General features: G+C 55.4%; 2 protein-coding genes across 6 annotated transcripts; one reads left to right on the top strand and one right to left on the bottom strand.

The window, feature by feature from the left end:
• Positions 1-7: 7 nt before the first annotated feature.
• On the top strand, positions 8-3,941 carry SLC25A51 (solute carrier family 25 member 51). 4 transcript variants are annotated; one of them, XM_041463289.1, is made up of 2 exons: positions 8-28; positions 808-3,941. In XM_041463289.1, the coding sequence occupies exon 2, from the start codon at positions 1,484-1,486 to the stop codon at positions 2,324-2,326; it is 843 nt and encodes a 280-aa protein (XP_041319223.1). In that variant the 5' UTR covers positions 8-28; positions 808-1,483; the 3' UTR covers positions 2,327-3,941. The 4 variants fall into 4 exon arrangements, with proteins under 4 accessions (XP_041319223.1, XP_041319220.1, XP_041319221.1 ...); XM_041463286.1 differs by lacking the exon at positions 8-28 and adding an exon at positions 29-103; XM_041463287.1 differs by lacking the exon at positions 8-28 and adding an exon at positions 143-306.
• Positions 3,942-7,943: 4,002 nt separating this feature from the next.
• DCAF10 (DDB1 and CUL4 associated factor 10) lies at positions 7,944-14,606 on the bottom strand. Of its 2 annotated transcripts, none has more exons than XM_041463285.1 (7): positions 14,138-14,606; positions 13,445-13,558; positions 11,810-12,007; positions 11,204-11,406; positions 10,992-11,102; positions 9,958-10,103; positions 7,944-8,749 (listed from the first exon to the last, which is right to left on the bottom strand). In XM_041463285.1, exons 1-7 carry the CDS (start codon positions 14,425-14,427, stop codon positions 8,405-8,407), a joined length of 1,407 nt encoding a protein of 468 aa, XP_041319219.1. In that variant the 5' UTR covers positions 14,428-14,606; the 3' UTR covers positions 7,944-8,404. The 2 variants fall into 2 exon arrangements, with proteins under 2 accessions (XP_041319219.1, XP_041319218.1); XM_041463284.1 differs by having other exon boundaries at positions 7,944-8,773; positions 14,138-14,604.
• Between the last annotated feature and the right edge of the window lie 1,824 nt (positions 14,607-16,430).

Here is a 16,430-nt window from a genome sequence, read left to right as displayed (position 1 = left end):
CTGCCGGAGCGGGCCCGGTGCGAGCTCGGTACGGGCCCCGTGCGCTCCCGGTGCGCCCACTGCGCGCCCCGCTCCCCCCCCGCCATGGCAGCGCCGCCCGCAGGTGCGTCCCGCCCGCCCCGCGCTGTGCCGCGGCCGCGCAGGCGCCGGGGGAGCGGCAGTCGCGGTTCGCTGGGCCCGGCCGGGCCGCAGCCGCCGCCGGGCTGACCTTGGGCCCCGGTGGCGGAGCCGGCGGGCCGGCGGCAGCGCGGGGGTGCCGGTGGGCACTGCGGGGTGTGCCCCCACACGGTGCCGGGGCATCGGGAGGTGCGCGGGGTGCGGCGGGCGGCCGGAGCGGGGAGGCCCCGCCGGGGCCTGCCGGGACCCCGCTGCTGCCGCCGCTGCTGCTGCCCCGGCGGCGCGGGGCCTGCCCGCCACGGAGACACTGCTCGCAGCAGGGGCAGCGGGAGCCTCGCAGAACAAACGGCCCTCCCGTTCTTTCCCCGTCCTTTCTCTGCCTTTCTCCCCGCGCGCTTTTCTTCCTTCCCTTTTCTGCTCCTGTTTCGTCCTGCTCCTTTCTGTCTCTCCGTCCTTTCCTTTTGCTTCCCCCTTTCTTTCTCGCCTCCTCGTTTCGGTGTTGTCCCCAGGCACCCCTTGGATCCTGGGATCTCCTGTGTGCTGCCGGTGCTGGGCAGGATGTGAGGCTCGGGAGCAGCCACAGCCTCACAGGGCTGTAGCTTTCTGAGGCTGGGCTGTGGGCGAGGGTGGGATTGCAGAAGCATCTTTTTCTAACTGTTAAATGAATAATCTCCTTCTTCTGTCCAACAGGGCTTGCCAGGTAAAGATCCCTGCAGTCCTCCTTCAGACTGTCTGGCCAAGCTGCCTCTGTCCTCATCCCTCAGGACCCTGGGCCTAGCCAAAGTCCACTCGTGAAACTTCCCAGCAGAGTGTGGGCGTCGAGCGTGGGGCTGATGCAGAGGAGGCAGCGTGGCAGTGAGCTGGGACTTGTGTTGAGTTTCTGCGCCGTGCCAGTGAAGCCACACCTGAGTGGCATCTGTGCCTCCCTGGTGGTGCTCAGCTGCTGCCTGAGCTGCAGTGTTACCCGGTGTTTTGTGCCACAGAGTGTCAGGGCCAGGTTTTGTGATGCTGCTGCCCGTGTTTGATGCAGTTTCGGTCTTTCACAGGTTTTTGGCCAGCCTCTCTTTTGTTCACACAGCGTTTCATTAGCGTGAGGGCCAACCTTTCACTGCTGGAATTTGTAATTCCAGGGGAATTCAATTCTGTTTAACTTCGGAACAGCACAGAGGGGAGGAAGTGCTGCTTTCTGTGGTCGCCTGGCTGTGAGCAGCCATGGCCCAGCCCGTGCCAGCCCTGGCCCTTTGCGGCGTGTCCCCCCGGGCCCGGGGCGTCGTGTGGCGGGTGCTGGGGTGACGCGGAGGCGCTGCGGGGCCGCGCCGCTGCGGGGCTGTCTCACCGGCTCTCCGAGGCACGGGGCACCCCCGCCATGGCTCTGGCGGCCGCCGAGGAGGCGGTGGGCTCCTCGGGCAAGCACTACGTGTGCGGGCTGTGCGCGGCCTTCACCAACATCGCGGTGACGTTCCCCATCCAGAAGGTGCTGTTCCGGCAGCAGCTCTACGGGCTGCGCGCCGGCGAGGCCGTGCGCCAGCTGCGCCGCGACGGGCTGCGCACGCTCTACCGCGGCATCCTGCCCCCGCTGCTGCAGAAGACCACCACGCTGGCCCTCATGTTCGGCCTCTACGAGGATTTCTCGGCGCTGCTGCTGAGCCACGGCCGCGCCCCCGAGCTGCTGACGCGCAGCGCGGCCGCCGCGCTGGCCGGCACCACCGAGGCCGTGCTGACGCCCTTCGAGCGCGTGCAGACGCTGCTGCAGGACTACAAGCACCACGACAAGTTCACAAACACTTACCAGGCTTTCAAGGTGCTGAAAGCCTACGGGTTGCGGGAGTATTACAGGGGATTGGTGCCCATTCTGCTGCGGAACGGGCCCAGCAACGTGCTCTTCTTCGGGCTGCGGGGGCCCATCAAGCAGTGTCTGCCCGAGGCCACCTCGCACAGCTCTCACCTGGTCAACGACTTCATCTGCGGGGGGCTGCTGGGCGCCGTGCTGGGCTTCCTGTTCTTCCCCATCAACGTCGTAAAGACTCGCATGCAAGCTCAGATTGGTGGCGAATTTCAGTCCTTCTCCAAAGTGTTAGTGAAGATCTGGCTGGAGCGCGACAGGAAGGTGATGCACCTCTTCAGGGGAGCCCACCTGAACTACCACCGCTCCGTGCTGTCCTGGGGGATCATCAACGCCACCTACGAGTTCCTGCTGAAGCTGCTGTGACCCCGTCCCGCTCGTGGGGCAGCAGCACTCGGCCTCCTCGGTCCCAGGGAGCAGTGCCTGTGCATGTGACAGGTAATTCCTCCCAGCCTTGCATATTTATGGGGTGAATGGTGATGCATTTAAACCTTGGTGCAATTATGATGAACTTCTTAAAGTATTCCTTTGCTGGCAGGTGAGTTTACCCATCACAGAGCTACCAGACAAACACAAGGTGTAAAAGAGGAAAGAAATGTAGTCTATCACTCCCAAAATTGCTATGCTCTGTGGTGGGGTGAACTCCACTGCCCATGTTTAGAACAGGAGAATCAAGGAGGAGCTGAAGAAAAACAATTCCATTGCCTGATCATCTTCCCAGTCTCGATTTTGGAACTGCATTTTCAGATGTTTTGGGGTCCTCATTGCGTAAAGCTCAAAGGACAGATACCGAAGGGGATGACTGAAGTGCAGAACTCCCACTGCACCTCAGCGTGCTGCAGGCACCTCGGGGTGGCCTGTGGTGACTGTGTCCTCAGCCGTGGCTCTGAGCGTGTGGCCTCAGCCCGGCTGGATCTCCGTGTGTATGTGTGCGTGTTTGTACGTGTGCCTTCCTGTGAAAAGGGAAAAGTGGAAGGAATGGGACAGCAAACTCACTAAAGCTTTAAAGTGTCCTTCCTCGTTAAAAAACACCGAGTTTGTTCTGCTTTTTCTGAGGACTTTCTATTTTTTAATTGCTGCTTTTTCTGTTGCCTCCAGCTGCAGGATCAGGGAGGTGTCCCTGTCTGTAGGGACACTCCAGCTCCTGCAGCTGCTCAAGCACTTCTCACACGGCTTTTTGCACTGCCACGTCTTGTCTTTCTCAGCTCCCTCTGCGGAGTTACCGATCACGGGATGTTTGTACCCAAAACTCGGGGTTCTGCCCGCTTGGTGTGTTCTGCTCATGGTTCTGCAGCACAAGAGTGGCACAGGCAAGGTGAGAGTCCTGGGTTACCTGCTTCAGTGGAGGTCTGTAGGTGTAGTGGGGATGACAAGCCAAAGATGACCTTGGAAGCAGGGAGCAGGAAGGGTGGAGTGCTTGGAGACGTGTTTCAGGACTTCCGTAGGCAAACGTAGAAAAGGACTGACAGAAATCTGTGTCTGACAGACAGGAGTTGAGGGAGAGGAGACTTGAGGCTTTAGATACAGGGACAGAAGATTGAGCACAACCCTGAGCTAGATGAGGGTCCCAACAAAAGTGTTGGAATCTCCCTGAGGGCTTCTTCTTCTTTAATGAAACTATACATTCACAGATAAACCAAAACACGCTGGATGATGGGGAGCAGCAAAGCTTTCAGAAACTGCTTTGAATTTAGTCTTTTCTTAAGTCTTGGAGGGGCTATTGCTTTTCTGAATTTGAGTTTTCCATTTGCTAAAACTGTCTTCCGAAATTGATCCTAATCAGTGTGTTGTAATCATACAGTCCTGAGCTTCAGACAGCAGTGGGTGGGCACAAGCACGAGTTCCTGTATCCCAGTGGTGATTATCTTCATCTAAATAAAATGTTTACTGGATGTTTGTTACTGGCAGAATCTGATTTTTACCAGTGTACCTTCTTTTTGTAATCACTCCTTGATGGAATAAAAACAAAATCTGCATCCCATTTCTCTGTGGAAGGTGTTATGTGCTCCTGTACGGTCAGGGAAGCCAAAGTGCTGAGGGTGAGGGGTTGGCACAAGCCCAGAGCTGGTTAGTGCCCAACTACCCAGCAGAAATGAAATAGTGGAGCCCTGGGTCTGAGGTTCAGAGTCAGTTTTGACTCTTCATATCTCACTTTGAGAAAAATTTAACGTAAAAGCACTGCCGTGACACACACACTTGTGAATGGCAGCATCTAAGCACTAGGAACTGGTTTTCCTCTTAATTTTAGCGGCAGGCAAGAGCCAGCATGGCTCATTGTAACATAAATAAAAGACATTTCGATTCAGTGAATTATTAAATGTTTATTATGCAAGCAAGAGAAACTGTCCACAAATAGTAAGTTACTGTACGGCTGTAAGTACAATACTTCCAAAGCAGTTCTGATACTTCATATACGGTATTAAAAGGCTACAGTCTTTACTATGAAATCTCAGGTATTTCAAAATACTCTACATGCACAATTTGTTTCTGTATTAAAAACCTTATACTTACTGAGGATATTAGTGCTTTAGAAAATGCACATTTGACTAAGATCAGCCAATGAGAAGTTTCTGTTTCCTGCAGGTTAAAAACAAGATGGGTCGTTGACTTCTTCCTTTCTCTCCAACTTTTAGAATCTTGTAAACTAAATTTTTTGAAAGCTTTCATTTGGCAAGTGTATTTCTTTTTCCTAAGAGTTTATATGTCCTAGAGCAACAGACCCATGTATTACGATGTCAGAACCTTCTCCACATCAGTGCTACCCAAATTAAAATCACAACACAAACAAACAAAACCAAACCCCACTAAATTAACGAGAGCCCTCCCCGCCCCCCCGAAAAAACTGATGTTTACATTCTAATTCTGGTAGTAGGCATCGAGCTGTCCTTACCCCAAGATTCCACGAGTGCAAACAATCCTCTGTGCGTGTGTGTGTGTGTGTGTGTGTCGGCACCGCTGTGCTTTTCCTCTATCCCCATGGTGTGGCGGTGCCGTCCCTGCGTGACCCGGGCACGGCGCGGGCTCGGCGGGCACACCGGGCCGGGGGGAGAACCGGCCCCGACACCGCCCGGGCACCGCGGGCACACCGGGCCGGGGAGAACCGGCCCCGACACCGCCCCGGGCACCACGGGCACACCGGGCCGGGGAGAACCGGCCCCGACACGGCCCCGGCACCGCGGGCACCGCGGGCACACCGGGCCGGGAGGAGAACCGGCCCCGACACCGCCCCGGCTCCGCGGGCACCGCGGGCACACCGGGCGTTCTCTGCCGGGAGCAGCCACAGCACGCACAGAGCTCCGGCCCCGCCAAACGCCGTGGAATTCATCCAGGGCTGCCGCACCAGGGCACAGCCACCCCCGCCCTTCATCTCCCTTGGAAATGTTTCCTTACAGTTGTTTCACAGTTTTATACACTTCTCAAGGTCGAGCATTCGACTTTTGAAACACAGCTAGAAGATAAGCTTTTTTGTTTGACTACCTAGAAATAACCCAAAGCTCACCTACACATAATGTCATTGTTTCAGTAATGCTACTGAGAGAGAACTGAAAACACTTGCACCACCACATGACTGTGAGGCATGTCAGCTGTAAGCCACTGAGAAGTGAACTTCACAGGTAAAACATGGTAAAACCTTCATGGAGAACCTCCAGGTTTTTGTTGAAAAGGAGCAATCAATCGAATGACCAAAATCTAAGACTACCTACTTACTCTAATTCAAACTTATTACAAATGTCATCAGAAAAACTAAGTAACATTTCTACAGCATACATGTACGGATTCTGTCATTTTATGCATCTGCTGGACACGCTACAAAAGCATCAAGGTGACCAAACCCCTCCACCAGGTGAGCTGCCGGTCCCGGAGCCAGGCAGGGCCTGACAGCCACCCACAGGTGCTGCCAAGGAGCGGTGACACATCTGTCACACATCTGTCACTTGGGGGTCATGGTCCTCTGTACAGAAAGGTGAGTGTCCAAAGCTCAGCACAATACTGGTGTAAAACACAGCGTATCATGAGGTAGAATTAAAAAGGTAACACTCAGTGCATATTCACAGGCATAGCGTTACAGTCACCAGGGATCCACCAGTCTGAGGAGGTTCTGACAGGAAAACAAAAGCAGCCTTGGAAACACACACAGACCCACCCAGGGACCACCCCGGTCCCGTGGGTGCTCCTTCACCTCCAACACAAACATGTGCAAGCCCATGAGAACGCCAAGGTTCTCTCAAATGTCCCTGTAGTCCCTTCCATGATGTGTAATAAAACATTAAATAAGGTGAGGAAACAGTAGCCTGGCAGTGGGACAGCGAATGCTTGGGGAAAAGCTGCTGTGGTCCTGGGCAGGACCTGGGTTTTTTCCCCAAACAGCTTGGCCCATACAAACTCCTTGTAGCTCTTCCTTTGCATAAAAATCCCGCAGGCCACCACGCTTGTCCCCACGTTTCCTGCACACTGCACTCCCAGGCGATGACCCAGAGCCAGGGAGGTGCCCTGAGTGCTCCCACAACCCAGCAGACCCACCTGCCCCACGTGCAGGCTCAGGCCAGCAGAAGGGATGTTTGCCCTCAGGTTACCTGACACACAAAACCGAAGGCTTTGTATTACCAAATAAATTCTCCAAGAGGAAACTTGGGATGTTCTTCTCTCATAATGCAGAGGAGGCTTAAGTTTCAATGACTTCTGCACCAATACCAGGGTACACTACCCACATAAATACAGAGCTACAGGAGCGTCCTCAGGCTTAGCTTTCCACCTCTCACACGTCCATAAATGTTGTCTTTATCCCCAAATACGTTTTGCAAAAGGCTTTGTAAGAGTCAGCTTTGAACAAGTGTGCTCTGCTGAGCCAGAGAGAGTGTACCTGAACACCAGCAGGTGACAGTCCTTTCAGGTAAAGTTCCCTGCTGAACTGAGTGTGTGACTAGTCTGCAAAACTTCAGTGAAATACTAAAATCCCTCATCTTGGGACATATAAGTGATGAGAATGTTATGAACTGATATGGATGTACAATACCTGTGCATTTACAAGGTTAGTTCTGTAACTCAAGGGCTGAAATCTGGCATTCATACTCTGGGTGTGACCACAGAATCCCCTGAGCTGGAAGGGACCCCCAGGGTCAGGCAGTGCCACCCCTGCCCTGCACAGACCCCCAACAGCCCCACCTGGGCATCCCTGGAGTGCTGTCCAAGCTCTCCTGGAGCTCTGGCAGCCTCAGGGCCGTGCCCATTCCCTGGGCAGCCTGGGCAGTGCCAGCACCTCTGGGGCAAGCAGAACCTTCCCTGATCTCCAGCCCCAATTCCCCTGTGCCAGCCCCAGCCGTGCCCTGCTCCTGTCCCTGTCCCAGCAGCAAAGAAATCGGTACCTGCCCCTCCACTGCCCCACAGGAGGATGTTCAGGAGCACCATGAGATCTCATCTCAGACCACTCCAGGCTGAATAAACCAAGAGATCTCAGCTGCTCCTCATACAGCTTCCCCTCCAGACCATCTCACCAGGGTGATCATCACAGTGCTCCACACCTGATGAAAAGCCTGGTTAGATCCAGGCAGATCCCACTGGTGACAGGTTTGCTTTTAATCCCCTGCCAAACTGACAGCACATGTGAAGAAAGGCTCACCTGGCAATATTAGGGACACATCCAAATTAATTTCCCCCACAGACAGAGTGCAGGCCAGGTGTGTGTGTGGAAAAACAGCCAAGTGGGAAATACCCAAACATCAGCAAAAAGCCACCATGATTCAGACACAGACAGCCCCCTGCAAGAGACACCTGGCAGAGGAGGGGCCAGAGCTGCCCTGCTGCACGAACCCAGAGAGATGCTCTGAGCCAGGGTCCTCCCTAGTGCTGAGTGGTGGCTCAAGGGGAGCCTGCCTGTGCAGGGATGGGCCTGGGTGACCTCCAGTTGTCCCTGCCAGCCTAAGCCACACTGCGACTCATTCTTCTCGCCAATGACAACCACATTAACATGGAAATGAAAGTAAAATTCCTTTTTCCTTTTTTTTCTGGTATTTTGTTTTTGGTAACTAACCGTGTTGCTTACATAGACAAGCAGTCCATTATCTACTGATCACCACAGAGTTGCTTCAGCGACAGAAGAGGAAGCAGAGGTGTGGCAGTCCAGCTCCTGTGGCACAGGAGGTAGCTGGGCACCCTGCCCCTGCGTGCTGCTCCAAAGAGCCCGCTGGAGTTGTGCTGAAGGAAACAATCAAGTACCAGGGTACAAACACAGCAGGACAGCGGCCGATGGCACAGGACCAGCAGGAGCAGAGCTCTGCTGCGGGGCCGTGGGCTCACGGATGCAGGCCCCAGATCCGCACGGTGCTGAAAAATCCTTCCACGCCACGTCCCGAGGCCACGGCCTCCTCTGGGCTCAGAGGGTTTGCAGAGAGCACACTTCCACTCGGCTGGAGAAACACCCAGGCGCGCCCGGGCGCCGCCGCCGCGCTAGAACTTTGGCTGGTAGAGGGAGACGCGTCCGCTAAGGCACCCCGAGGCGATCTGACAGTGCGTGGGGGAGAACTTGGTGGTGAGCACCACGTCGTTGTGGGAGTAGAGCGAGCGGATCTCGCGCAGGGGGCTGGCCTCCCGCGGCAGGCAGTCCACCAGCTCGCTGCAGTGCGCGTCGAAGCCCAGCAGGCGGATGCCGAAGCCGTGCGGGGACGAGATCATGCGGCCGTCGGGGCTGAAGCAGAGCTCCTTGATGTAGCCCCGGCCCACGTTGGCCTCCTCGATGCAGTGCGTCAGGCGCAGGGAGCAGCGCGGGGACACGGGGCGCATCGGGGCTCCTTCCTGGAATTCATAGACACAAGTCCACTAAAGGGAGAGGCAGAGAAAGGGACACTGAAAGAGAAGTCAAGCACTGCAAACACACATTTCCCTCCCCCTGCACTTCTACAGGTGACAGCAGCTCGTGTGAACAGGTAATGGCACAGGAGGGAGATGCTCCTGCTGAGCTGCTCCTCAACCTGCACCCCGAGCAGGCCCCTGCCTCAGCACCTCCCTCCCTGTGAACCACCCAAGCCAAGCAGCTGCCCAGCACTAAAGCTGCTACTCCCATTACATGGCTGCCAGATATAATCTTCCCAATCTAGGTTTCATCTGCAGAGAGCACAGCCTAATCCTGTGGCCAGGCACCTGCTCTACTTTAGTAAATATTTAAATTAAATCTATAGTCAGATTCAGCTGACTGTACCCCAGAGCAGATCACTGGCATTTTATGCCTTTGACTTCAAAAGGAATGTAATCTTGAAGCAAGTGGGTAACAGATGTTTGAAGGAAGGCTATGAACAGCTCTGCAGCCACTTTGTTATTTGTGAGACACATTAAGGATTCCTGTCTGTCATCTCATTATTTAATCTCAGAACAAATGTAAAAAAAAAATCAATGACAAAATTTATATTGTGTTGATTCCATAGCCCCAAGACAAACATTCCTAGCTGTGTTTCATACATCCTTCTGAATTAACCATGACGTGAAAAGTACCAATGAATATTAACAAAAGAGAGTAAGGCAGACTCTAGGACTAAGAGAAATTATAGTCAATCATCAGTACCGACTGACCCAATGTAACATTTGGTTACAATAATTCTGTGTTGTATAGCAGTTTGATTGTTGCAGAACCAGCATGAAAATTAATAACCAATCTGCTAAGCTGCCACTCAGTCCTCTACACTTGTGTAGAGGGCTACCATTAGAAAGAGCAACTTTCTTCAACAAAAAAATCCCAAATAAATACACAGAGACAAAAAAATCCCACCAAAACCAATGAATCTCAATTTACATCAGCAAAGTAACTAAAACATTTATTATTGGTGCAGTACTATTGTCTACTGTTGGTCAAGTTAGAGGAGCAGATCCCGCAGCTTGCAGCTGAACTGCAGCTGTCTTATGACTTCCTGCACCAAGGAAAAGGCTTGAAGCAGGTTCTGCCAGGAAGGTAGTTTCAGAACAAAACCCAAAAGCACATATTTGAAAGCAGAACACGAGCAGGGTGTTACCTCCTGGTCATCTGTGTTGCTGGAGCAGCGCAGCAGCGTGGCCCAGCCCTTGGGGTGCAGCTGCAGCGACGTGATGCAGTTCCCACGGTCTCTTTCTCCAGGAACCTCTGGTGTCAACACCTCAAGGCTATTCCTAGGGGATCCCCCTGCGAGGGAATTAACTGTGAGTCTCAGTGAAACCTCCACCTCTCTCACCAGTGCTGCTGCTGAAATGGGGTCACACCTGTGGCTGCCAGGACAGACTGCACTGTCAGGGCAGGGAAACTCAGGGGGTCACAGGAACCCCGAGCCTACACCCCTGGGCTCAGCCCCCACTGCAAACAGCTCCTTTCTATGAAACCTGAGTGCCAAGACCTGCACTGAACCCACCACACTGACAACTACACTAACCCTCCACACTTATGCTCCTCATTAGTATTACAGAAAAATCTAAAGAGTGAGGCTTCTTTAAGAACTGCTGATTCTCAGACTCCCCAATGTGCTCCCCAAATTCCTCCCAACACTTGTTCAGCTTGCAGCTTTTCTCCCTTCTTCCCCTCACCCCCAGGTAAATCACTCCCTGGCATCCAGGTGAGCCTCCTCTCAGCAGTATGTTCCAGGATCTCACAACCACGAGTAGCTAAAAATTAACATTATGTGTCTTTGAAATTGCAGTGGGTGCACAAAGTATGCACCCATTTGCCAAATTCACACTGGTTCTCTGGATTTTTCCCTAAAAGATCATTCACACCAATTGTGTTCATGGAAAAACACAAGGAAAAGGGAGCACCTATATGAAACAACAACATATTGATGTAAAATACAGATCTTGTACTCTTACCAGATTTCTCAGACATAAAACCTGATTAGATCCCCAAGCTTTGGTGTGCAATGAGATTTTATTGGTTTAATACAAGTCTCAGCAACACCATTCTTTTAAGAACCACAGGACAAAAAAGCAGTCTTTCACTATTGTACCCTGGCCTCTTTTGGATACAGTAAATCAAAGTCCAGGATTTCTTTTCATTTATCTTTTTTTAGTGATCTTCTCCTACCTTCTCGCTGGGAGGGCCGTGACAAGGTTTTCTCAGAGGGCGGCCCTGAGTTGTTCTGGTGACAGGGTGAGCCCACAGCTCGAGGGCCAGAGGAGCCCGACGACGTTATGTCTGCAAACACACCAGACAGGTGAGCCCACAGGTAGCCCAGCACACCTGGGCTGCTGGCCAGGAGCAGCCCACAGCCCCTGCCACGCCTCACCAGCACTCACCTGAGCTCGACGTGGTCCTCCTGGCTCGTAAAATCGGGTAGCTGCCAACCTCCAAAGACTTGTTTAGGTCAAGGCCGTGCAAAATCAGAAGGTAACCAGAGGAGGTGGAGATCAGCATTTTGGAACAGTCTGGAGTCAGCCTCATTCGCATCAGAAAACGAGTGTGGAAAAACTTCTTGTGGGGACATCCATCCTCCGTGCACCTGGACAGCAAGACAAGCACAGGAGGGGCTGTGGTCAGCTCCAGATCGAGGCCCTCAGTGTGTCCACAAAGGTCCAGGACGTGCCCAAAACCTTTTTTAGAAGCACTGTCTTTATCCTACTTTTTAATGGAATGGGTGAAGTCACATCTTCCCACAACTACAGCAATGGGGACAGAACCTTCTTTGGGAGGAAGAGCTATGTTCTGGCACGGCAGCAAGAGAAGCTCCTTTCCAGCCATTTACTATTGCCAGAGAGGTGATGCAAGCTCTTGGCAAGGGCTATGAACTGGTGCCAGTGTTTCAGAACACACTGCAGCCCCGCTCTGGGAGGCACAGAAGGCTGGTGCACTGTTATGGAGTACCTGTGCAGGTGCACCTGTGCAGGTGTGCTGCAGCCACGTACCTGTTGGTGTCCCAGATGATGACGTTGCCATCGAAGCCCGAGGTGACCAGCAGCCTGGTGTTGGTGTCGTACTCGATGTTCTTGACCCAGCTGGTGTGGCCGTGCAGCGTGCACACCTTGGTGTTGAGCTTCCTCAGGTCCCAGAGCGCGATGGTGGTGTCGTCGGAGCACGTGGCGAACAGCCGGTTATCCAGGAACCTGGCAGGAGGGAACAGCCTCAGCATGCCCTGCACGGCCAGCAGGCTAGCAGGACAGTGAGCCAGCGCAGAGAGCAGCCCAAAAACCCCCTGAACTAGCCACTAGCTAAAGCAGAGACACCAGAGCAGCCCAAACAAACCCCTCTGAACTAGCCAAAAGAGAGATACCAGAGCAGCACACAAACCCCTCTGAGCTCAGCAGAGCAGTGGCAGCGGCAGTGCTGCAAGCAGAGCTGCAGGGGTATGAACCAGCAGCACCTCTGGAGCAGCACACGAGCAAATACAAGTTTGGTTTGGTTTGGGGTTTTTTAGGGGGTTTGTGTGCTGATGAATTGTGTGCCAGCCACACAGGAGCCAAAGCAGCAGAGAGAACCCCCGTGGAACTCAGTCTGTTCCCCTGGGCACAGCACCCAGCTGGCGGGGGCTGGCAGCAGCACAGCTAGGAAACCAAAGGAATGAACAGGGCCTAGAGGTTCCTGAAGCCACTGCAAGGCTTTCCAAAACCACCGAGCGAGGGCGAGGCCTTGTTTGAGCACACAGGTGACGCGGTTCAGTGGGAAAGGGAACGGATGGAATCCCTGAGTGGTGCAGATCAAAGGTGAGCACCACGGGAGCGCAGCGTGCCCTCAGCTTCAGGACAGGGCACGCTGGCTCATGTTTGGAACTCATTCAGTGGAGGCACTCCACTAAGAAAAGCCCTGCCTGAGGTAAAAGGAACAAAATTCCCATCCAAATTTAGGCCCAGAGCTGCACCACGCAAAGGCAGCAACAGCAACCAACTGTCGCGGGAAAAATCCCAAACTCTGGTAAACTGCAAGCAAGTTTTGGTGCTGGCCACAAGGAACTCCTGCAGTGACTGCAATCCTGCTCATGAACCTGAGCGAGGCTCCAGAGGCCAGCTCCTTTGTGCCACACAGACATATTAATGTCTGTGTTAATCCCCTTTCCTGACACGCACCCAGCTGATGTAAAACATCAGTCCTTTGTAAAAAGGACAACCAGCTTGTGGAAAACACCACTTTATCTGATGGACACTGCAGCCCACATCATATCTGGCTCTTCTGAGTGAAAACACTCAGAATTTTCTTGGGGTTTTCTGCTTGGGTTCAGTTCTTGGTTGAAGTTTTTTGCTGCTGTGTATCGGTTGCTGTTTTGGGGTTTTGGAGTGGATTTTTTTCCTTTGAGAATTGGAGTGAAGAGCAGCTGCAGCATTGTTAGAAGATACCTTAAATTCACACCTCAAAATGTATTCCCAGAACCAGAACAACTTAAAACCCCTGAATTTAGATGGAAAAATACTACATGACAAAAATAGTGATGGGTTTGGAGTTCTGCTCCTGCTATTTCCAGCCCTATCCCATAAAAGTGGCAGAGTAAGATTTACACCATAATGCCTAAGCACAGGCTGAGCTGTGTCAACACGTCCCTCCTGACCCACCTGATGTTATTGACACAGTCTTCGTGAGCTTCAGAGAGGGTCTTGATGTGCTTTGAAGAGATTGGGTCAAAGAGCAGGACTTCAGTCTGTTCACAGGCCACGGTCAGCACGGAGCTGCAGGGAGCACAACAGAAAACACCACCTTTGTTTGGGTTTTTCCCTCCAGCAGCTGCCTCAGATTCCCTGTGTCACCTTCCCTCTGCCTTCCAGGCGTTCTGAGACAGGAAAGGCAGCACTGAACCAAAGGTTCATCTGCAATGCCTATTTGCCCTTTTGCAGACCAGCAGGGTTCTTTCACTAAAACCTTGCAAAGCACAGATTTATCAGCACCGGGGTACCCCGGCAGCAGCAGGAGCCGGCAGCAGGACCGTCACCCCCGGTCCCCTCCTCCCGGACAGGGAGAGGCCCTGCTGCACGCAGGTGAGCGGGAGGAGCCCAGCAGGACACCTGGGGCCAGGTACGTGCCCCGGTGATTTAAAGCACGGCCCGGGGGCGCTGCTGATGCAGACAGCGATGACACCTGGCCACCAGAACGGGCCGCGTGCCTCGGGACCCGGGCACAGCTGGATTCCGGGGGAGCCCGGGGGGCACACCTGGATCTGGGGCACACCTGGATCTCGGGCACACCTGGACCTCGGGCACACCTGGCCCGGGAGAGCCAGCACGCCGCCACCGGGATGCCGGCACACCTACCCGTCGGGCGAGTACTCGAGGTTGAAGACGGCGCCGTGCGTGCGGGTGCTGAGGGACACGGAGTCGGCGGGCTGGATGGCGCCGTACAGCCCGGTCATGGCGCCGAACGTGTCCCGCGCCGGGTCCACGGCGGCCCCGCGGCCCAGGCAGCGCCCGCGCAGCCAGGCGAAGAGCCCGCCGGGGGCGCCGGGCCCCGGTTCGGCGGGGTCGCCGTGGCGGAGGGGCTGCGGCTCCGGGCCCGGCTCGGGGCCCGGCTCGGGGCCCGGCTCCAGCCCCGGGCCCTTGCTCATGGCGGCGGCAGCGCCGGCCTCGTCCGCCCCCTTACCGGCCGCCCCGCGACACTGCGCCTGCGCGGGCCCGCCCCGGCCACGCCCACACGGTCACGGGATCGCCGGCCCACACGACCGCGGTCCCTCAGGCGGCGGCGCTGCGGCCGTGCGCTCCTGCGGGCCGGCACCGGCACCGATACCGACACCGGCACCGATACCGATACCGGCACCGATACCGGCACCGGCACTGATACCGATACCGACGCCGATACCGGCACCAGCACCGATACCGGCACCGATACCGGCACCGATACCGATACCGATACCGGCACCGACACCGACACCGGCACCGACACCGCTGCCGTGCGCTCCTGCGGGCCGGCACCGGCACCGATACCGACACCGGCACCGATACCGATACCGGCACCGATACCGGCACCGACACCGGCACCGATACCGGCACCGACACCGCTGCCGTGCGCTCGTGTGGGCCGGGGCCGGCGCTGTCACTGATACCGGCACCAATACCGGTGCCGGCAGTGATACCGACACCGGCACCGGTACTGGCGCTGATACCAGCACCGGCCCTGCTGCTGTGTGGTTGTGCGGGCCGGCGCTGGCACAGACAGTGATACCAGCACCGATACCGGCACTGGCACCGACACTGATACCGGCACTGATACTGGCACCGGCGCTGCTGCCGTGCGCTCGTGCGGGCCGGCAGCGCCACCGGCACCGATACCGGCACTGATACCAATAGCGGCAGTGATACCGATACCGGCACGGGCACTGCTACCGGCACCTGCAGTGATACCGATAGTGGCACCGGCACTGATACCGATACCAGTACCGGCAGTGATACTGACAGTGGCACTCGCACTGATTCCGGCGCTGGTACTGATACCAGCACCGATACCGGCGCTCGGTACCAGCACACACTGATTCCAGCACCGGCGCTGACACCGGCAGCGGGTGCTGTGGGCGGCTCGGCTGCGGGCAGCAGCGTGCCCAGCGGGGCCGGCCGTGTGCGCGGAGCGGGGCGGCGGGGCCGGGGAGAGAGCTGGGCTGGGCTGGGCTGGGCAGCCGGGACACCCGCACACAGCGCGGGAGCCGCCAGCAGCACCGACACCGTGTGTGACCGCCAGTGACAGCCGGGACACCCGCACACAGCGCGGGGGCCGCCAGCACCGACACCGTGCGTGACCGCCAGTGACAGCCGGGACACCCGCACACAGCGCGGGACCCGCCAGCACCGACACCGTGTGACCGTCAGTGACAGCCGGGACACCCGCACACAGCGCGGGGGCCGCCAGCACCGACACCGTGTGACCGTCAGTGACAGCCGGGACACCCGCACACAGCGCGGGGGAACTGCCCCATGGACAGAGAGAACTGCCCCAGCTCTGGCAGATGGAAATTGAAAACACACACTATCTTGCAGTCTAGGACAGGCTGTGGATGGGGACAGCCCCTCCAGCCCCGGGCCCAGCACCCTTTGCCCTCCTAAAGACAGTTAGCAGCAGCAGGTTTTCCCAAAACTACACAGGGAGGGTCAGGGTTCCTCTTCCCCCCAAAAAAAAAAAAAAAAAAAAAAAAAAAATTCTACAGTGGCATCCTATAGCAGGTGAGACAAATCAGACCCCGAGCTCTAGATCAAAACACACCCGAAAATCTTGGGAATTCTGAATCCCATCCCAATCTGTCCTGAGTTCTAATTGCCATTTGGCAGCAATCTCAGAGGAGCTGCAGAGCAATGTGCATTCAGGTTTCCTGCTTCAAGCCTGTCTCGGGACAGAAAGTAAAAGTGTGAATCCAAACTAGCAAGTCGAGCAGAACAACTTTAAAAACAAACAGGGAGAGAAAAAAAGTCATCCCCAGGACTGTGGAGTCCTGGAAATCTAGAGCAGTGTTGTGGAGGCTGGGGATGGAGGGAATTTGGGCCAAGACATTCAGGTACAGCAGCATCCTGTGGTGGGACCATGGCAGCCTTTGGAGAAGGTGTTTGTCTCATCCAAGGTGTGTTT

The sequence above is a fragment of the Pyrgilauda ruficollis genome, unplaced genomic scaffold (genome assembly GCF_017590135.1).
Source record: "Pyrgilauda ruficollis isolate IOZ18807 unplaced genomic scaffold, ASM1759013v1 scaffold164, whole genome shotgun sequence".
In the NCBI taxonomy this organism is placed as follows: Eukaryota; Metazoa; Chordata; class Aves; order Passeriformes; family Passeridae; genus Pyrgilauda; species Pyrgilauda ruficollis.
Note: the sequence above shows the minus strand (reverse complement) of the source record. Positions and strands in the feature narration are given on the sequence as shown.